The 17,252-nt window shown below is 38.9% G+C and overlaps 1 protein-coding gene across 1 annotated transcript in view; it reads left to right on the plus strand.

The window, feature by feature from the left end:
* LOC125230620 (metabotropic glutamate receptor 2-like) overlaps positions 1 to 17,252 on the plus strand; it is a 484,421-nt gene that overhangs the window by 425,057 nt on the left and 42,112 nt on the right. Inside the window, 2 exon segments of the mRNA XM_048135836.1 lie at positions 7,523 to 7,626; positions 10,992 to 11,141. Of these exon segments, the coding sequence (XP_047991793.1) occupies positions 7,523 to 7,626; positions 10,992 to 11,141 (254 nt within the window).

Consider the following 17,252-nt stretch of genomic DNA (forward strand, 5'->3'; position numbering starts at 1 on the left):
CGCTCAGGATTCTATTTTCGAACCACTCGCTTCGCTCGTGGTTTAACCATAGAATCCATTCGCTAGCTCGTAGTTCAACCCTAGAATCCATTCGCTAGTTCGTGTTGCAATTCCACACTCGGTTAAAATACAACTTTGCTCCCTTGTATAACAAATAACTATTATACCATGCACGAAATAAAGCATCAGATAATTATAAGAAAAACATGGACAGAAGTTATTTTTTAATTCAATTTATATTTAATAAGTCGGGTAGAAATATATAAAGTAACTGAGTTGACCGTGACGTCACTCAATTCAATTTCATATAAATCCCATATTGGCAAGTCGTTCAAATTCGTTTTGACAGTTCTTAAAAAGAAGCTGATTTGACTAGGAGGCAAGCCTATTGTCATTCTAGCCGGCAGGTCGATTCATGAGAGCTGACATGAACAGAATGAACAAAACTTTGAATGTATGAGTGAGTTGAGTAACACATATCGATATGCATTCGTAATGAGGAGGCACACTGACATTTTATCCCACCAGACGGCGCCTGTGAAAGTGCCTAGGCTAGGCTAGTCTTTCATATGTGGAGAGAAAAAAAATTTTTTCTCGCTCTTACGTATGAAATTCTTTATGTATGCAATAGACTATAAGGTGGCGCCACCTATCATAACCTTTGAGTGTGCCTCCTCATTGTCAAAGGCCACCATTTTATTGGTTAATCTGTCACGTAAAGGCTTTCATTCACTCATTCAGAAGTACGGGGTAAAAAAATAGTGATTTTACACTGTAACGGTCTTATTGAAAAGTGTTGGAATTCACTAGTATCACTACTTACAGTAGGTACTTAAGTACATACATACATACATACAATCACGCCTGTATCCCATAAAGGGGTAGGCAGAGCACATGAAACTACTCAAGTTTCAGCGCCAAGTACTTAAGTACTACTGCTTAATGATAAATCAATGTTCCGACCTACTCAATACTTGAATGAAGGACTATCCTAACATGCTATCCCTTCATCCCAAACAAGAACCTACACTACTAAGAGGCGAAGCCTTGAAACGGTCAAGTACCTATTACAAAACCAACAACCTTTTACACAACTAATTGCTTTAAAATACCCTCATTTAAATTAATTTGTTTACTGATTCAATTTCTATAAACCCTTTTATCCTTTCAATACGAAAGGGCTAAAGTTTCAAGTAGTTTCAATAACATGAGCCCTTTTTAATGGCATTGTAGATCGGTCCCTTGCGAATAACTAGTAATCCTTGTGGATAAGTGGGACTCGAATTTACATTTCATAATTTTAACTAGTTCACTGTACCTAGCCAACGTCACGATCTCTTACGCTTCATAGTTTCTCCCTATCTCTCTTTTGTAGTGGCACGACAGAGCCAGACTGCTCTTAGATCGCCACGTATCGTCGACTATTGTCACTTCATCTAGACTGATTTGCCCTTAGGGACAAAACGGCGCCAATCCGTTTTATTGTTCATGAAACTATATCCTTAACTGCTAGACAGTTAAACTCTATAATAGCTTAAGCAATTGTGCGGGTCGGTCGTTCTGGGAATCGGGTATGGATGTGTTAACAATCCGGGTATAATCTCACGGATGTTTAATCGAAGGACTGTCCAATTTGTCTGAATTGATAATTCGGATATTTTACGGATACGGTTTTAACTCGCCCCTTGGTAGTTACAGGGAAATTATACATTCACTAGCTTTTACCCGCGGCTTCGCCCGCGTAATAAAAGTATTCTTATTGAAACGTTTACAAAAAATAAGATTTTCATTTGGATCCGTAGGTTTCTTTGTAGGTAAGCGGGGCAATTCTCGACTGGGGGGCCATTGTAACTGATCTATTTGCTGTACGGTCAGCCAAGAAAGTGGTTTACCACTTTTCGACTCTATTGATCGAAAGGTGGTAAACCACTTTTTTGGCTGACTGTACCTTACACATATTACTATTGTTTTAAAAGAAATTCTTGCAATTATTGTAGAATTGTTACACAGCGACCACAGTAGGTACGAATATGTTTGTATTTTACCTATATAAATATTTATACTGGGGAAACTTCATACAACCCACATAACCAGTATCTCGACGCTATGGTCGGTAGGGTAAAAAGTACTTCATTGCATTATCGCTTACAATTTTTTCCATTTTGCTTATAGGTACTTATTGCAAACGTAAACATATAAAAAATAAAACCGCCTTCAAAAAAAGCGTGTTACAAAACACGGAGAAACTAAAAAGCCAAAAATAATAAACCTTCGAATTCAGATTTCTTATCGGATTGCAATAATCTAAACATCCAAATTATAAAAAAATCAATTATTTTTGTAGTCGGTACCAGACCTGTTCGTCGCCTTGCTATTTCCTGTTTGCCCCACCCAACCATACGCAGGCTGGCCCCGACTCCAAAAATAATTGATTTGTTTATAATTTGGATGTTTAGATTATTGCAATCCGATAAGAAATCTGAATTCGAAGGTTTATTATTTTTGGCTTTTTAGTTTCTCCGTGTTTTGTAACACGCTTTTTTTGAAGGCGGTTTTATTTTTTGTTAAAAAGTTAATTTATTTGTTGATTTTTAGTGGTTCCTAGTGATATTATATGTATCAGTCCGAATATATATGTACAGTAGTGAAAGAATTATCCTTTAACTCCTAACCGTTGAGGAGTTGACCTTCCATCATCAGCTCAGCCACATAAAATTATTACCATCAGGCGTAAATACTGGTTACTGGAGGGTTGACGTCAGGCGGGCGGCCGGTTGTAAAAACTAAATGCCAAAACCTTTTGCAGTATGACTATCGGACTTAAATGGAGGAAGATGATCTGCTGCGCCGACCCCAAATAATGGGAAAAGGGCAAGGGAATGATGATGATGAGGCGTAAATACTGGTGTACCTTTAAAAAATATACTAAGAACATTACATGTGCCTATAACATTTGAAGAGTTCTCTCGATTTCTCCAAGATCCCATCATCAGACCCCGACTTGGTGCCAATGGGACCATCTCTGAGTTATACCCGTTCGATCAAAAAAAAATATTTGAAAATCGCTCCACAATCCTCGGAGATATCGAGTAACATACATACAAAAAAAAACATTCAATCGAATTGAGAACCTCCTCCTTTTTTGAAGTCGGTTAAAAAGGCAAGCAAACAACGATCTTCTTACAGCATATTGAATGTAATAGTTATTACGGATGCAGGATACTCGCCGATGCCTACTTACTAATACCTTCGCACTGAGCCACCTGCATTTTACACTGCCTAGATATCGATTACCCACCGATTAGTCCGACCCCAATCCCTATTCTTATCCTCGTCCCTATCTCTATCCTTGTCCCCGTCCCCGTCCCGTCCCTGTCCCTCCCCTATCCCTATCCCCGTCCCCGTCCCCCTATCCCTATCCCTATCCCTATCCCTATCCCTATCCCTATCCCTATCCCTATCCCTATCCCTATCCCTATCCCTATCCCTATCCCTATCCCTATCCCTATCCCTATCCCTATCCCTATCCCTATCCCTATCCCTATCCCTATCCCTATCCCTATCCCTATCCCTATCCCTATCCCTATCCCTATCCCTATCCCTATCCCTATCCCTATCCCTATCCCTATCCCTATCCCTATCCCTATCCCTATCCCTATCCCTATCCCTATCCCTATCCCTATCCCTATCCCTATATATAGCTGCAACCCCACTGATTTCTAATATAGATGTTTTATTTGGAAACGAGGGGGGTTAGGTGGGGGGTCGATACGGGGTTGTATAGAGACGGCCGACGCGTGGTCCGGAAAAATAGGGATTTTCGTCTCCGACTCCTGGGTCAAAAAATGTTGGACGGCCTGGCCAAACGGTGGGGGTTAGGTGGGGAGTGCTCGACCAAATGTCATAGAGGACCCTGGGCAGTTTTGGAGGCCGCCTTTTTTTTTCAAAATGGCCGACTTTTTTTTTTGGTCATTTTTCAAATTCATCCTAGAGATTTGAAATTTTGGTCAAAGAATCTCTGGGGGGCCCTGATTTTAAAAATAAAAAAAAATAGTGAAAAATGCTACAAATGCGAAAAATTTGGCCACTTTTTTTTTGTATGGCAACTATTAAACGGTAAGAGATAGCTATAAGGTGCTCGACCAAATGTCATACAGGAGCCCGAGTAGAAAAAAGTTGCATCAAAAAAAATTCAAAATGGCAGACTTTTTTTTTTTTTCAAGTTGGTCCGAGCGCGCTCAAATTTGGCATGCGGAGAGGTATGGACCCCCAGATTACAAATGTCAAAAAATTTTTTTTGAAAATCCAAGATGGCCGCCGTTATGGCAAAATCAATATCCCTATGGATAGGGATAGGTATAGGGCTATCCCAATCCCAATCCCAATCCCAATCCCAATCCCAATCCCTATCCCAATCCCAATCCCTATCCCTATCCCTATCCCTATCCCTATCCCTAACCCTAACCCTATCCCTATCCCTATCCCAATCCCAATCCCAATCCCAATCCCAATCCCAATCCCAATCCCAATCCCAATCCCAATCCCAATCCCAATCCCAATCCCTATCCCTATCCCTATCCCTATCCCTATCCCTATCCCTATCCCTATCCCTATCCCTATCCCTATCCCTATCCCTATCCCTATCCCTATCCCTATCCCTATTCCTATCCCTAACCCTAACCCTAACCCTATCCCGTTCCTGTCCCTGTACCTGTCCCTGTCCCTGTCCCTGTCAAATTATCATGCTAGGAGGTGAACTTTGAAAAATCCTTTCTTAGTGGTCCTCTAAGGAACTTCCGTGTCAATTTGAAATCTCTTGAACCAGAAGTAAAGATAAAAACTAAACCTATACTTATGGCTATTTTGGATTATGTTATATTTTATTTAAGTAAGTACCATATTTTATTTTATTCTATAACTTATTAACAAAATTAACATAAAAAGTACATATTAGTAGTTAACTTAAGACAAATAAAATACAATTAAATTAAAAACTAATCTAAATTAAACTAAGTCAACTTAATAATTATAAAGATATATACATAATATACATATATGCAACTAATGGCTATTTCGGATATTTTAACCCCATTGCACAACAACAGGGGAGAAAATTTCTTTTCCACCTCATTAGATTTTAAAATCGTTGTACCTATTTATCGTGTTCAGCGACCCGATAAACCATAAAAACGATACCCATATTGTGTTTTTGACTTTACCCCCTTTTCACCCCTTTAGGGGTAAAATTTTCAAAAAACCTGAAAAATGTATTTAGTCATATATCTTTAGGAATCCTCCTATGAAGTTTCAAAATAGTCAAACTAATCTTGTTTCCCCATACAAACTTTGAACCCCCATTTCACCCTTTTAAGAGGAGAATTTTGAAAAATCCTTTCTTAGTGCTTCTCTACGCCATATAAGGAACCTATGTTTCGGCTGTGTGTTGATATATTATGTCAGTTAGTCAGGCAGTCAGTTTCTTCTTTTATATATTTTTTGATATTTAAACCCCATTGCACTACAACAGGGGAGAAGGTATTTCACTTCCGCTTCGTTAGATTTTAAAAACGTTGTATTTATCGTGATCAGCGACCCAATAAACCGTAAAAACGATACCCATATTAGTTTTTGGACTTTATCACCCCCTTTTCACCCTTTCAGGGGTTAGATTTCAAAAAACCTGAAACACGTCTTTAGTCATATGTTTTTAGGATCCCTCTTGTGAAGTTTCGAATAAAACAGTGAAACTAACATTGTTTCCCCATACAAACTTTGAACCCCCATTTAACCCCCTTAGGAGACGAATTTTGAAAAATCCTTTCTTAGTGCTCCTCTACACTATATAAGGAACCTACGTGCCAAATTCGACATCTCTAGGACCAGCGGTTTCGGCTGTGCGTTGATATGTCAGTCAGTCAGTCAATATCTTCTTTTATTTATATATTTTTTTGATATTTAAACCCCATTGCACCACAACAGGGGAGAAGGTATTTCACTTCCGCCTCGTTAGATTTTAAAAACGTTGTATTTATCGTGATCAGCGACCCGATAAACTATAAAAACGATACCCATATTGATTTTTTTACTTTATCACCCCCTTTTCACCCTTTTAGGGGTTAAATTTTCAAAAAACCTGAAACACGTATTCAGTCATATGTCGTAAGGAATCTTCCTGTGAAGTTTCGAATAAAATAGTCAAACTAATCTTGTTTCCCCATACAAACTTTGAACCCCCATTTGACCCCCTTAGGAGGTGAATTTTGGGAAATCCTTTCTTAGTGCTCCTCTACACTATATAAGAAACCTACGTGCCAAATTTGAAATCTCTAGGACCAGCGGTTTCGGCTGTGCGTTGATATGTTCAGTCAGTCAGTCAGTCAGTCAGTCAGTCAGTCAGTCAGTCAGTCAGTCAGCTTCTTCTTTTATATATTTAGATAGGTATGCCGATACCGTGGGAACGTGTAACTTGTGTGCGTAGCCGAATGCACAAACGTAGCTATCTATCACTATCGCTCTTGTGTATTGGCGCGACAGAGTCAGACTATATTTCTGCGGCGTTTCGGTTGCGTTTCGCGTCGCAGAAATGCCATTCGGCTACGGGGCCTGATAGATTTTGCGTGACGTTGCCGGATTCACCCACAATGTCAGCGGAGTCGTGTAAATAAATAAATAAATAAATATTATTAGGACATTCTTACACAAATTATCTGAGTCCCACGGTAAGCTCAAGAAGGCTTGTGTTGCGGGTACTCAGACAACGATACATATAATATACAAATACTTATATACATAGAAAACATCCATGACTCAGGAACATCTGTGCTCATCACACAAATAAATGCCCTTAGACAGGGTCACTACGCGCTAGGCCAGACCGGTCGTAAAACGGTCGGTCGTGTAACAGTCCAGGAACGTCGTGTGATATCGTCACTACTTTAAAAAAAACTTGTATCTTCGTCTGTCAATGAAAAGAAAATTGTAGTAAGTATGTATGGAATGCATATAGACTTACTGTGTTTTAACTTTGAGGAACAGCGTGAGATACGAGATTTTTTAAAAGTAGTGACGATATCTTTTCGTAGAATAATTTTCACTTGGCAAAAAAGGGTAGAAATAGAACTATTTTTTTATCATAGCAACACTTTTCTTATATGAAAGTGACTCAATAGTTGCCACATGCAAAACGGTTTACAAAGATGGTGGCGTCCCTATGATTTTCTACTCTTTTTTACGTTTTTTATACGTTTGACGTGTCTGTCTGTTTGTGTTTGTCCGTCTGTCTGTCTGTGTGTGTATCTGTCTGTGGCATCGTAGCTCCCGAACGGATGAACCGATTTAGATTTAGTTTTTTTGTTTGAAAGCTGAGTTAGTCGGGAGAGTTCTTAGCCATGTTTCATGAAAATCGATCCACTATGTCGCGGTCGGAGGTTTTTTCAAAATTTTAATTTTGTGGTTAGGTTATTCCAAGCTGTAGTCTATCCCTTAGTAGTAGTCCGACTAAAGTTTTTTTTTCTTGTTGCAGAGATATGCACGCGGAAGTTTGCGGAAGGCCAGGCTTGTGTGAGGCCATGAGGCCGGCAAGCGGGTCGGAACTATTGCGCTTCCTGAGAAAAGTGGAGTTTACTGGTAAGTATCAATATTTATTTATAAGCTAAGATACAAACCACAATACAGACACTGTACAGACACTAGGACTAGGGGAAAAATGTCTGGCGACACGTAAAAGCTTGTGATGTTGGACGACATTGATACACGATTCTAAGCAAAGTGAGAGATTTAAGTAATTGTTAACGCTCAAGAACGCTATTTCAACTTACACAATGTGACGCATGTTTCTCTGCTTTTCATTCTTCTCATCACTTGCATAATTGTATGGAAAAAGCATTATGATTTAAAATATTATCGAAGCTAAATAACCTAACCACAAAATTAAAGTTTTGTAAAAACCCTGACATAGTGGACCGATTTTCATGAAACATGGCTAAAAACATTCCCGACTAACTCAGCTTTCAAACAAATAAAACTAAATCTGAATCGGTTCATCCGTTCGGGAGCTACGATGCCACAGACAGACACACACACGTAGACAGACAAACAGACAGACAGACAGACAGGCAGACACGTCAAACTTATTATATTAACTTAAAAAAATGTAATAAAACTATGGAAACGGATTAAATCGATTTGTGGTCATGGTTCGTTAATATTTCTTGTATTCATTATACGCGATTTAATCCGTTTCCATAGTTTTATTTCATGAGTAACTATCGCGGTAACCGAAGACAATATTAAAAAAATGTTTAAAACAAAAAACCTTTTACCGCAAAGGTAAAGTGTTTTTGTTTTTTAATGTATAAAACATCGTACGGCAAGAACCACTTCATCAGATGTAAAAGATTTAACACAACTAATTAGGACGTAATCTGAAATAAATAAACAACATTATATGGATTCCTCTCTATAAATACGTTTTCCAATGGTCTAATTGGCACTTAGAAGTTCGATTAATTGAGAGTGGATAATCCAGATTAAAATAAAACCTTCTCAAGGCAAGGCAAATATTTGATGAAGAAAAACCTCGAAGTATTTTTTTAATAGTGAAAATAACGTTAATTTTCTCTCTATGTGTTATAAGTTTGACGTGTTTGTCTGTCTGTCTGTGTGTGTGTCTGTCTGTGGCATCGTAGCTCCCGAACGGATTAACCGATTTAAATTTATTTATTTTTTGTCTGTAAGCTGAGTTGGTCGGGAGTGTTCTTAGCCATGTTTCATGAAAATCGGTCTACTATGTCGCGGTCGGGGTTTTTTTAATTTTTTTTTTGTTATGTTCAAATTAAAACTTACTTTTCAATTAGCTTTGTGAAGGAAGAAACAGAGACACGTGTAATCATCATCTGCATACATTTTCAAATTATTTAAAATTAACAATATTAGGGACAGTTGCTCGAAATGTTCCAATTTTATTTATTAGGTGAATAATTTCTTCCAATACAAAAAAAAACTTCTTTGGATAGATAGATATATCCCAATGAAACTTAAATGAAGATAAGAAATTAAATAACAGGAGTACACCCATAACCTCTTGCTCTTGCAAGGCCCTTGCAAAAAAATATTGGAATTGATTTCATCTTTCTTAAGGTTTCGTGCTACCATGGCAACCATGTAATTTAATTTCTAGGAAAGCGAAGTTTCTCGCTCGTTATAGGTAAGTAAGGATTGTTTTTACAAGCTTTTATTTAACTTTAACTTGCAATGTTTTTAGGGTTCCGTACCAAAAAGGTACAACAGGAACCCTTATGGTGCGACTCTGTCCGTCGTCTGTCCGTCTGTCACATTCCTAAATATCTCGAGAACTACTAATGCTATCAACTTGAAATTTGGAATAGTTGTGAACATTGTGAACCTCTACAAATAGAAGGTATATTTTTTTTAATTTATTAATTTTAATTGTAGAAAATGGCCAAAATGAAAGGGGGGCAAACTGTAAATTTCAAGTTACTAGGTCAAGTGGGGTATCGTTAGAAAGAGCTCAAATTGAACGTAAATAAACTATTTTTTATAATTTTTTTGTTGTGGAAAAAAAAAGAATTTTGAAGGAAAATGTAAAAAAAAATACCGTTCCCCCCCCTTATCTCCGAAGTTTTCCAACGAAAAAATATGAAAATTTTAGGAAACATTGGTTTTATGCTAAATATTACAGGAAAAATATAATCGTGTTTGTATCTTGAAAACTTTTTTTTTAATTCACATAAAACTTTTCAGATTTTTACTTTTAATTTACCCTCCTTTGCGGATGTATATAGTACTTCAAATTAATACGAGATGTTACGTAAATCATCTTCTTTCCAATAAAGTAAAAATTGTTTAAATCGGTTAACATTATAAATAATAATCCCTGAAAAACCAACATACTAGGGTCGCGCAAATTAGTTAGCGAATTCACCGAGAGATGGCGCTATACACAATAATGCTCATTAGTACCTATACTTTTGTCTTCTAGTCAAGTCGTTAGAGTTATGTAAAAACATGAGATTATTTTAACTGGGGAGTTTGAAAATTTGTACGGAACCCTCGGTGGGCGAGTCCGACTCGCACTTGACCGGTTTTTTTAATAATACGTTTTGATAAGTTCAAGAAGCCTGCCTTTAGCTTGCTCAACTGACATATCAGCCAGGTACAAAATACTTGCATGGCAGTTCATTTGCCAGTAATTTTGTACGCAACTTCGATTTTGCTGAAACTTTACATGACATCATTATGAATTATTTATTACGACCAAAACAAACAAGTACCTAATTTTAAATTATCTAAACTATAAAATTAAAACCAAAGTTAGCCGCATAGTACCTATGTTGTTTATATTAATTTAAAATGCTAAACAGTTCTTACTTTCCTTAAAATTTGAAACCAAAAATAACACACTGATAGAAGTATGAATTTTAATGCAAAGTAAAAGTCAGGTGAAAAACGTGGTGAAAATGTTACGAATTCGTTTAGCTAATCGCAACAGCGAACACGGAAGTTTGCAAATTGCGGGCATTTTTCTCTTTTACTGCAACTGAGGTGTAATTAGAGTGACAGAGAAAGATGCCCGAAATTTACGACGTTCAGTTTTTGCGGTAGGTAAGTAGTACATAAAATGTGGTCATTACAAAAACGCAATACTTATTTACAATTACAGTAAATTACATACATACAATTACGGAATTTATCTCATAAAGGGGTAGGCAGAGCACATGAAACTACGCAAGTTCAGTGCCACTTTTGGCAATTAAGGGGTAGAAATAAAAGGAAATAGTGACATTGCAGTGAAAGGTTGCCAGCCTCTCGCCTGCGCCACAAATTAACCCATATCCCACAGTCGACTTCTAAGACACTCCACGGGAAATTCTCAACCACACGGGTAACAAATTTAATAAATAAAAATTCAATATTCAACAAAATATTTTATAACTGCTTGAAAAATGTGTTAAATCCAGACTTCTGTACAGGTCTAAGCGGCGATGAGTTCCGCTTCGATAGCAACGGGGACGGACCGGCCCGCTACAACATCCTACACTTCAAGCAGGTCTCCAGGGGAAACTACAGGTGGCTGAAGGTCGGAGAGTACCTGGATGGCGAGCTACAGCTGGACCTGGATGGTAAGAGTTAGAATTACAACATTACAATTCAAGCAGGTATCTAGGTAGAACTAGTCGTGGGTTTGAAGGTCGGAGTGTATCTAGATGAACAACTACAGCTTCACCTGGACGGTAAGAGCTGATACTGCAACAATCTGCATTTCTAGCAGGTCTCTAGAGGAAAGTACAGGTGGCTGAAGGTCGGAGAGTAGGTACCTGGATGAAGAACTGCAGCTGAATTTGGATGGTAAAAGTGGAACTACAAAATTCTACACTTCAAGCTGGTCCCCAGGAGCTGAATATGTGGATGAAAGTCGGAGAGTATCTAGGTGGCGAGCCTACTGCTAGATCAGAACGGTAAGGAAGCTAAAACACATTCTCCATCAATATTCTTTCTAAAATTGGCTGGAACATTTAGAATCGTAAATTCCACCCTATTTAAAAGTATTTATAAAAATATGTAGGCAATTTATCACATAGTTCTTAACTTCCAAGTTTCATTGTGCATTTGAATTTAAAATTTCTCTTCTAAATTGCTTAAAGAATGCTTTTTTACGATAATTACCCATGCTTGTTAAAACCCATACATACCGTCGCCCATACATTAACCCGTGGGCAACTGCAACATGTCTAAAACAAAAACACTCCTAAACGGAAAGTATTACAGTTGAATATCAGATGTGCCGATAGGAGCGCCGAACAATTAAAAGTAAGACCCGGCTCTCATTAACAACGTTGCATCGTTAAGAAGAAAAATTGCTATCGCTGTTCAACGCCATTAAAACAAAAAGTCACATTTTGTTATTTCGACTCGGAAATGGTGAAATACGCGTGTATTTCTTGCATGGAAATGAAGCCAATTGGAGTGTAAAAACATGTCGGACATTATTTTTGGCACTTTACAGATAGGGTTGCCATATATCAAAATGTCCCTCTTTTATTCCTTTTTAGGGTTCCGTACCTCAAAAAGGAAAAACGGAACCCTTATAGGATCACTCGTGCGTCTGTCTGTCCGTCGTCACAGCCCATTTTCTCCGAAACTACTGAACCGATTAACTTGAAATTTGGCACGCATATGTAAACCTGTGACCCAAAGACGGACACGTAATTTAAATTAAGAAAATTTAATTATAATATATTATTTTCAAAAAAATACACTAGATAGTTTTCAATCTATAGATGACAGGAAACCTATTAGAAATCTACAGTAAAGCGAAAGTCGGACTTAAAAGAAAAAAAACTCAAATTACGAATTTCACACACTGCCGCTGCAAGAAGTTACCAAATCTCTTGAAATTGTTTGAGCGCGTTTGAACATTACATATAAACTCATTTCTATTTCGTTTTGTTCAAAATATTGATTATTCGCAAAAATGACTTAAGTTCCTACTAAAAAGGAGGCGCTTAAGCCCTTCTTGTAGTGTACGGAACCCTTACAACGCGAGTAGAACTCGCACTTGGCCGGTTTTGTTTGTGTAGGGACCTGGTAAATGTTAGGGTTTTTAGGGTTGAGCGTACTACTAGTAATACTGCTTAACTTTCGAAAAAAACATGTTAGAAGCATAAATAGTGTTGTAAAATAAGCGGACAAGTGAAGTACAGTATCATAGTGACGTTTTTTACGAGAAATAAGACTCAATTCAAAAGTGAATTCTAGCCTACGCGATCTCAGCGTACCCGCGGTGTCGCGTGTAAAAACAGAACCGTTACGTGCATATGTGTATAGAAAGTGAAATACGATTTGGATTGCAGTGAAATTTTAACCTTCATAACAAAGTACTTTTATCAAACTGTGGTACAAAATGGTTAAATGCGGTTCGTGTAAGAAGTTTATGTCACAAGCGGAAAGTGCCGCTACATGTGGGTCATCGGTATGCAAATTCAAAACCTACCATAGGGAATGTGTTGGAATGACGGCACAGAGCAAAATAAGCACATCTTGGATGTGCCCTCATTGTAAACCTACTACACCCAAGGAAAATGCCGTTACACCTGGAAGGGGCACTGTGAGTGAGGCGGAGCTCCGGAGTGAAGATCAGGGTCTTAACCCTCGTGCCAGCAGTACTACAACGTGTACCGACCCTGAGCTTCTGATCTCCGAGCTGCGGCAGGTCAGGCTAGATATTAACTCGCTGCGAGGAGAGATAACTCAGTTTCGTGAAGAGATGAAGGAGGTCCGAGCTGATATTGCAGCCTGTGATAAGAGTATGGCGCTGTTATCAGGACGAGTTGATACAATAGACAAGCATGTCAACGATATGGAGGTCAGAATTGACGAAAATACAAATAATATGACTCTGATGACTCAGCGAGTTGACTTTATTGAGACGCGGTTGAATGACGCAGAGAAACGCCAAGCGGATAGTCGTGTTGAGGAATTGCAAGCCACGATCGAGCAGCTTAAGACTGAACTGAACGACAAGGAGCAAGACTCTCTCATTAACGACCTGGAAATCAGCGGGCTCCCGGAACAGAATAACGAAAACTGCATGCACATCGTAAAACTGATCGCTACGAAGATCGGTGTCACCATCGACGACCGCGACTTTGTGGAGGCCTGGCGCGCGGGGCCTAAGAAGCTCGACGCCGCGCGGGCCGCTGCGCTAGCTGAGCCGGCGACGGCGGTGCGCGCGCCGCGCGGGCGGCCCCTGGTGGTGCGCTTCGCGCGCCGCAGCGTCCGAGACGCCGTCCTTCGAGCTGCACGGGTGCGTCGGTTCCTCAAAACACGTGATGTGGGGCTACCAGGTGACACGTCCATTTATATAAATGAAAGACTCACTCGTACGAATAGGCGTCTGTTTGGAAAAACAAAAGAAATGGCCAAAAATCTCGAGTGGAAGTACGTTTGGTCTTACAATGGTCGAATCTTGGTCCGCAAAGCGATCGGACTTATCGCACATCGCATCAGCTGTGATGCCGATTTAAATAGTGTTTTTTGCAACGATTCATCAAATAAAAATAAATGAAGTTGTCAATCGGTTTGTCTATTTAAAGGATTTATTTTTGTTTCATACTGTGTGTTCTAGAATAGAATATGCATATTGTAGGATTTTTGCTTACATATCTGATGTATCATGTGTGCTCATTTTGTCTCGTCTAGCAATTGGAATGCCCTTAAAACGTTTAAATATTACTTATACTATGCTGCATACCTATCACATAGTTTACATATACCTGTGTTATATCATCGAACCCAGTTTAGGTACTATTATAAGTTTTATACGTGAATAGAAAACATAAAAAAAATGTTTGTCTAAGGTTGGGATTGCTAAACGTGCGGTCACTTAACACAGGACGTGACGAATTAATAATAACAGTGCAAAAAAACTCGCCCCATATTCTAGCTTTAAATGAAACTTGGTTGAAATCAGGTGATGGTTCGGGTGCTCCGAAGATTCCTGGGTACGTATTTAAGCATAAGCCTAGGGCGGGTGCGGGCGTGGGGGAGGTGTGGGGTTTTACGTTCGGCGCGAGATGCGCGCGCGCATACGTGCTCACCCGCCGGCCCCGCTCGAGCAAATGTGGCTGGAGGTGAGCCTGCCCGGCGCCTGTCGCGCCGCCGTCGGCACAGCTTATCGACCCGAGACCGTGCCAGTACCGCAAGCCCTGGACGCCCTAAGTGAATCTATTACTGCGTTTGCTTACTGTAATTTTATTTTTCTATTAACGGATTTTAATGTCGACATGCGATTGAGTAGCACTATTGCTTTGGAACTTAATGCGTTTTTTAGTGAGCACAACCTAGAGCAGTTAGTTAAAGAACCGACACGAATGGGCGACACTTCTAGCACACTTCTTGACCTAATTATAACCGATTCTCCGCAGCTATGTACTAGAGTGGACGTGCATCACAACCCATCAATTAGTGATCACGCTCTTATTGTTTCCGATTTCAATATCGCAAGTCCTCAGCAACTACCTCGTTACTGTTATAAACGCGTTCTTAATAATATAAATGAGCGTGCCTTTTTAATGGATTTAGAAAGTATACCTTGGTCAGAAGTTATTCATATGAGTGACATCAATAAGATGGTGAACACCTTTAATCGATTAATTAATGATCTTTTTGACAGACATGCTCCGTATGGGAAAAAACGTATTCCGGATAATACAAGTCCTTGGATCACAGATACTATTAAAAAAATGGTTTCACTTAAAAACTCTGCGTTTCTAAATGCTCGTCGCACTAAGGCTAAACCTCAAATTGATTACTATAAAAGTATGCGCAACTATGTTAACACTGCAATTAAAAAAGAAAAACAGGCCTACTTCGAATGCTACGTTAATAAAAATGTCAATAAACCTTACACTATGTGGCAGCATCTTAAAAAGCACACAGTGATTAGTAACTCGACGTCGCCTAACATTCCTCAACACCTTAATCACGCAGATGACATAAATAACTTTTTCCTCAATTTACCGGGTGTCAAACCTTGACCTTGAGACATTAAATTTTTTTAGGACGAATAGTTTCACAGAAAATCAATTTCACTTAGAATCAACTACAGAATCTGAAATTCTGAAAATTATAAATAGCATTGACACGGGGGCAGCGGGTTACGATGGCATAACCATCCAAATGCTAAGGTTGACCTTACCGACTACTCTACCTATTGTTATTGTTACTTACATAGTAAATAAATCAATCTCCGTTGGTGTGTGCCCAGACGACTGGAAGTGTGCTCGTGTAAAACCCATTCCTAAAGGCTCATCAGTGGAAGATTTTAAAGATTTGCGACCAATTAGCATTTTACCTGTATTATCAAAAATAATTGAAAGAGTAGTATGCACACAGCTCACGAAATACTTAGAAAACTTGCGAATATTGCCCGGGGCGCAGTCAGGGTTCCGCCGCGGACACGGCACGGCCACGGCGCCCTCCTTTTAGTGCTATTAGACTTTTCCCGCGCTTTTGATTGCTTGAGCCCTGACTTGTTATTGGCTAAAATGCATTATTATGGTATTTCAAATACAGCATGTGAATGGTTCAAGTCGTATCTATCAAATAGGACCCAGTATGTAGAAACGGAAAATAGTGACGGGGAGTTGCAAAAGTCGCAGGTTAAAGCAATAAAAAGAGGCACACCTCAAGGGTCCATTTTGAGTCCAATTCTGTTTATTCTATATACCGCAGATCTACCGAAGTGTGTTAAAAACTGTAGTATACATCTGTATGCGGATGACACCCAGATTTATTTCTCTTTCAAAAGCAGTGACACGAAATTAGCTGAAACCTTAATAAATTCGGACCTAAACGCAATAATGCAATGGTCGAATAAAAATACACTCGTTTTGAATCCATCAAAAACCAAATTTATGATTCTTGGCACCACTGTTCAATGTATGAAAATTAAAGAAAATAATCCAACCCTTAAGGTTGATGATCAAATAATTGAACAGGTTAATGTTACAAAAAACTTAGGTATTTTAATGGATAGTGAACTACGTTTTTGCGAACATGTTAGTAATAAGATTAGAAACGCATACTATCGTTTAAAATTGCTTTATACCATAAGGGAGTACCTGTCAGAAAAGGTACGGGAAACTCTTGTTGAAGCTTTGGTCTTGTCACACTTTAACTATTGTGATATAGTCTATGGGCCTAGGCTGTATGCGAAGACCGCGCGAAGTATACAGCGGGTACAGAACGCTTGTGCCAGATTTTGTTACAACGTGCCAAAGCGCGCGCATGTCACGCCTTTCTTTAATGAAAAAGATTTTCTAAAAATGGCGGCGCGCAGGCATCTACACCTAGCAACACAAGTATTTAAAATTGTTCAAACTCGCAGACCAGAGTACCTGTTTGAAAAGCTGAAATGGCCAAAACACAAAGACCGAGGAGTTCGAAGCATGCATGCTAATAAGGTTATTGTGCCAAAGCATAGATCTGTGGGGTTCCAGGGAAGCTTCCGCTATCGTGCTTCGAAAATATGGAATGATTTGCCACCCCCTCTTCGTACTAATTTATCAATACCAACCTTCAAAATTAACTTTAAAAGAACTCTTTTAATGACACAAAAATGTGAACGATGATTAATTGCATAGTGCATAATACTGTTACATTGAATAATATTGTTATATTGAAAATTAATTAACTATAGGGTCCGATTGCTAGACGGAGATACGTGAATT

The sequence above is a fragment of the Leguminivora glycinivorella genome, chromosome 10 (genome assembly GCF_023078275.1).
Source record: "Leguminivora glycinivorella isolate SPB_JAAS2020 chromosome 10, LegGlyc_1.1, whole genome shotgun sequence".
NCBI classification, from domain to species: Eukaryota; Metazoa; Arthropoda; class Insecta; order Lepidoptera; family Tortricidae; genus Leguminivora; species Leguminivora glycinivorella.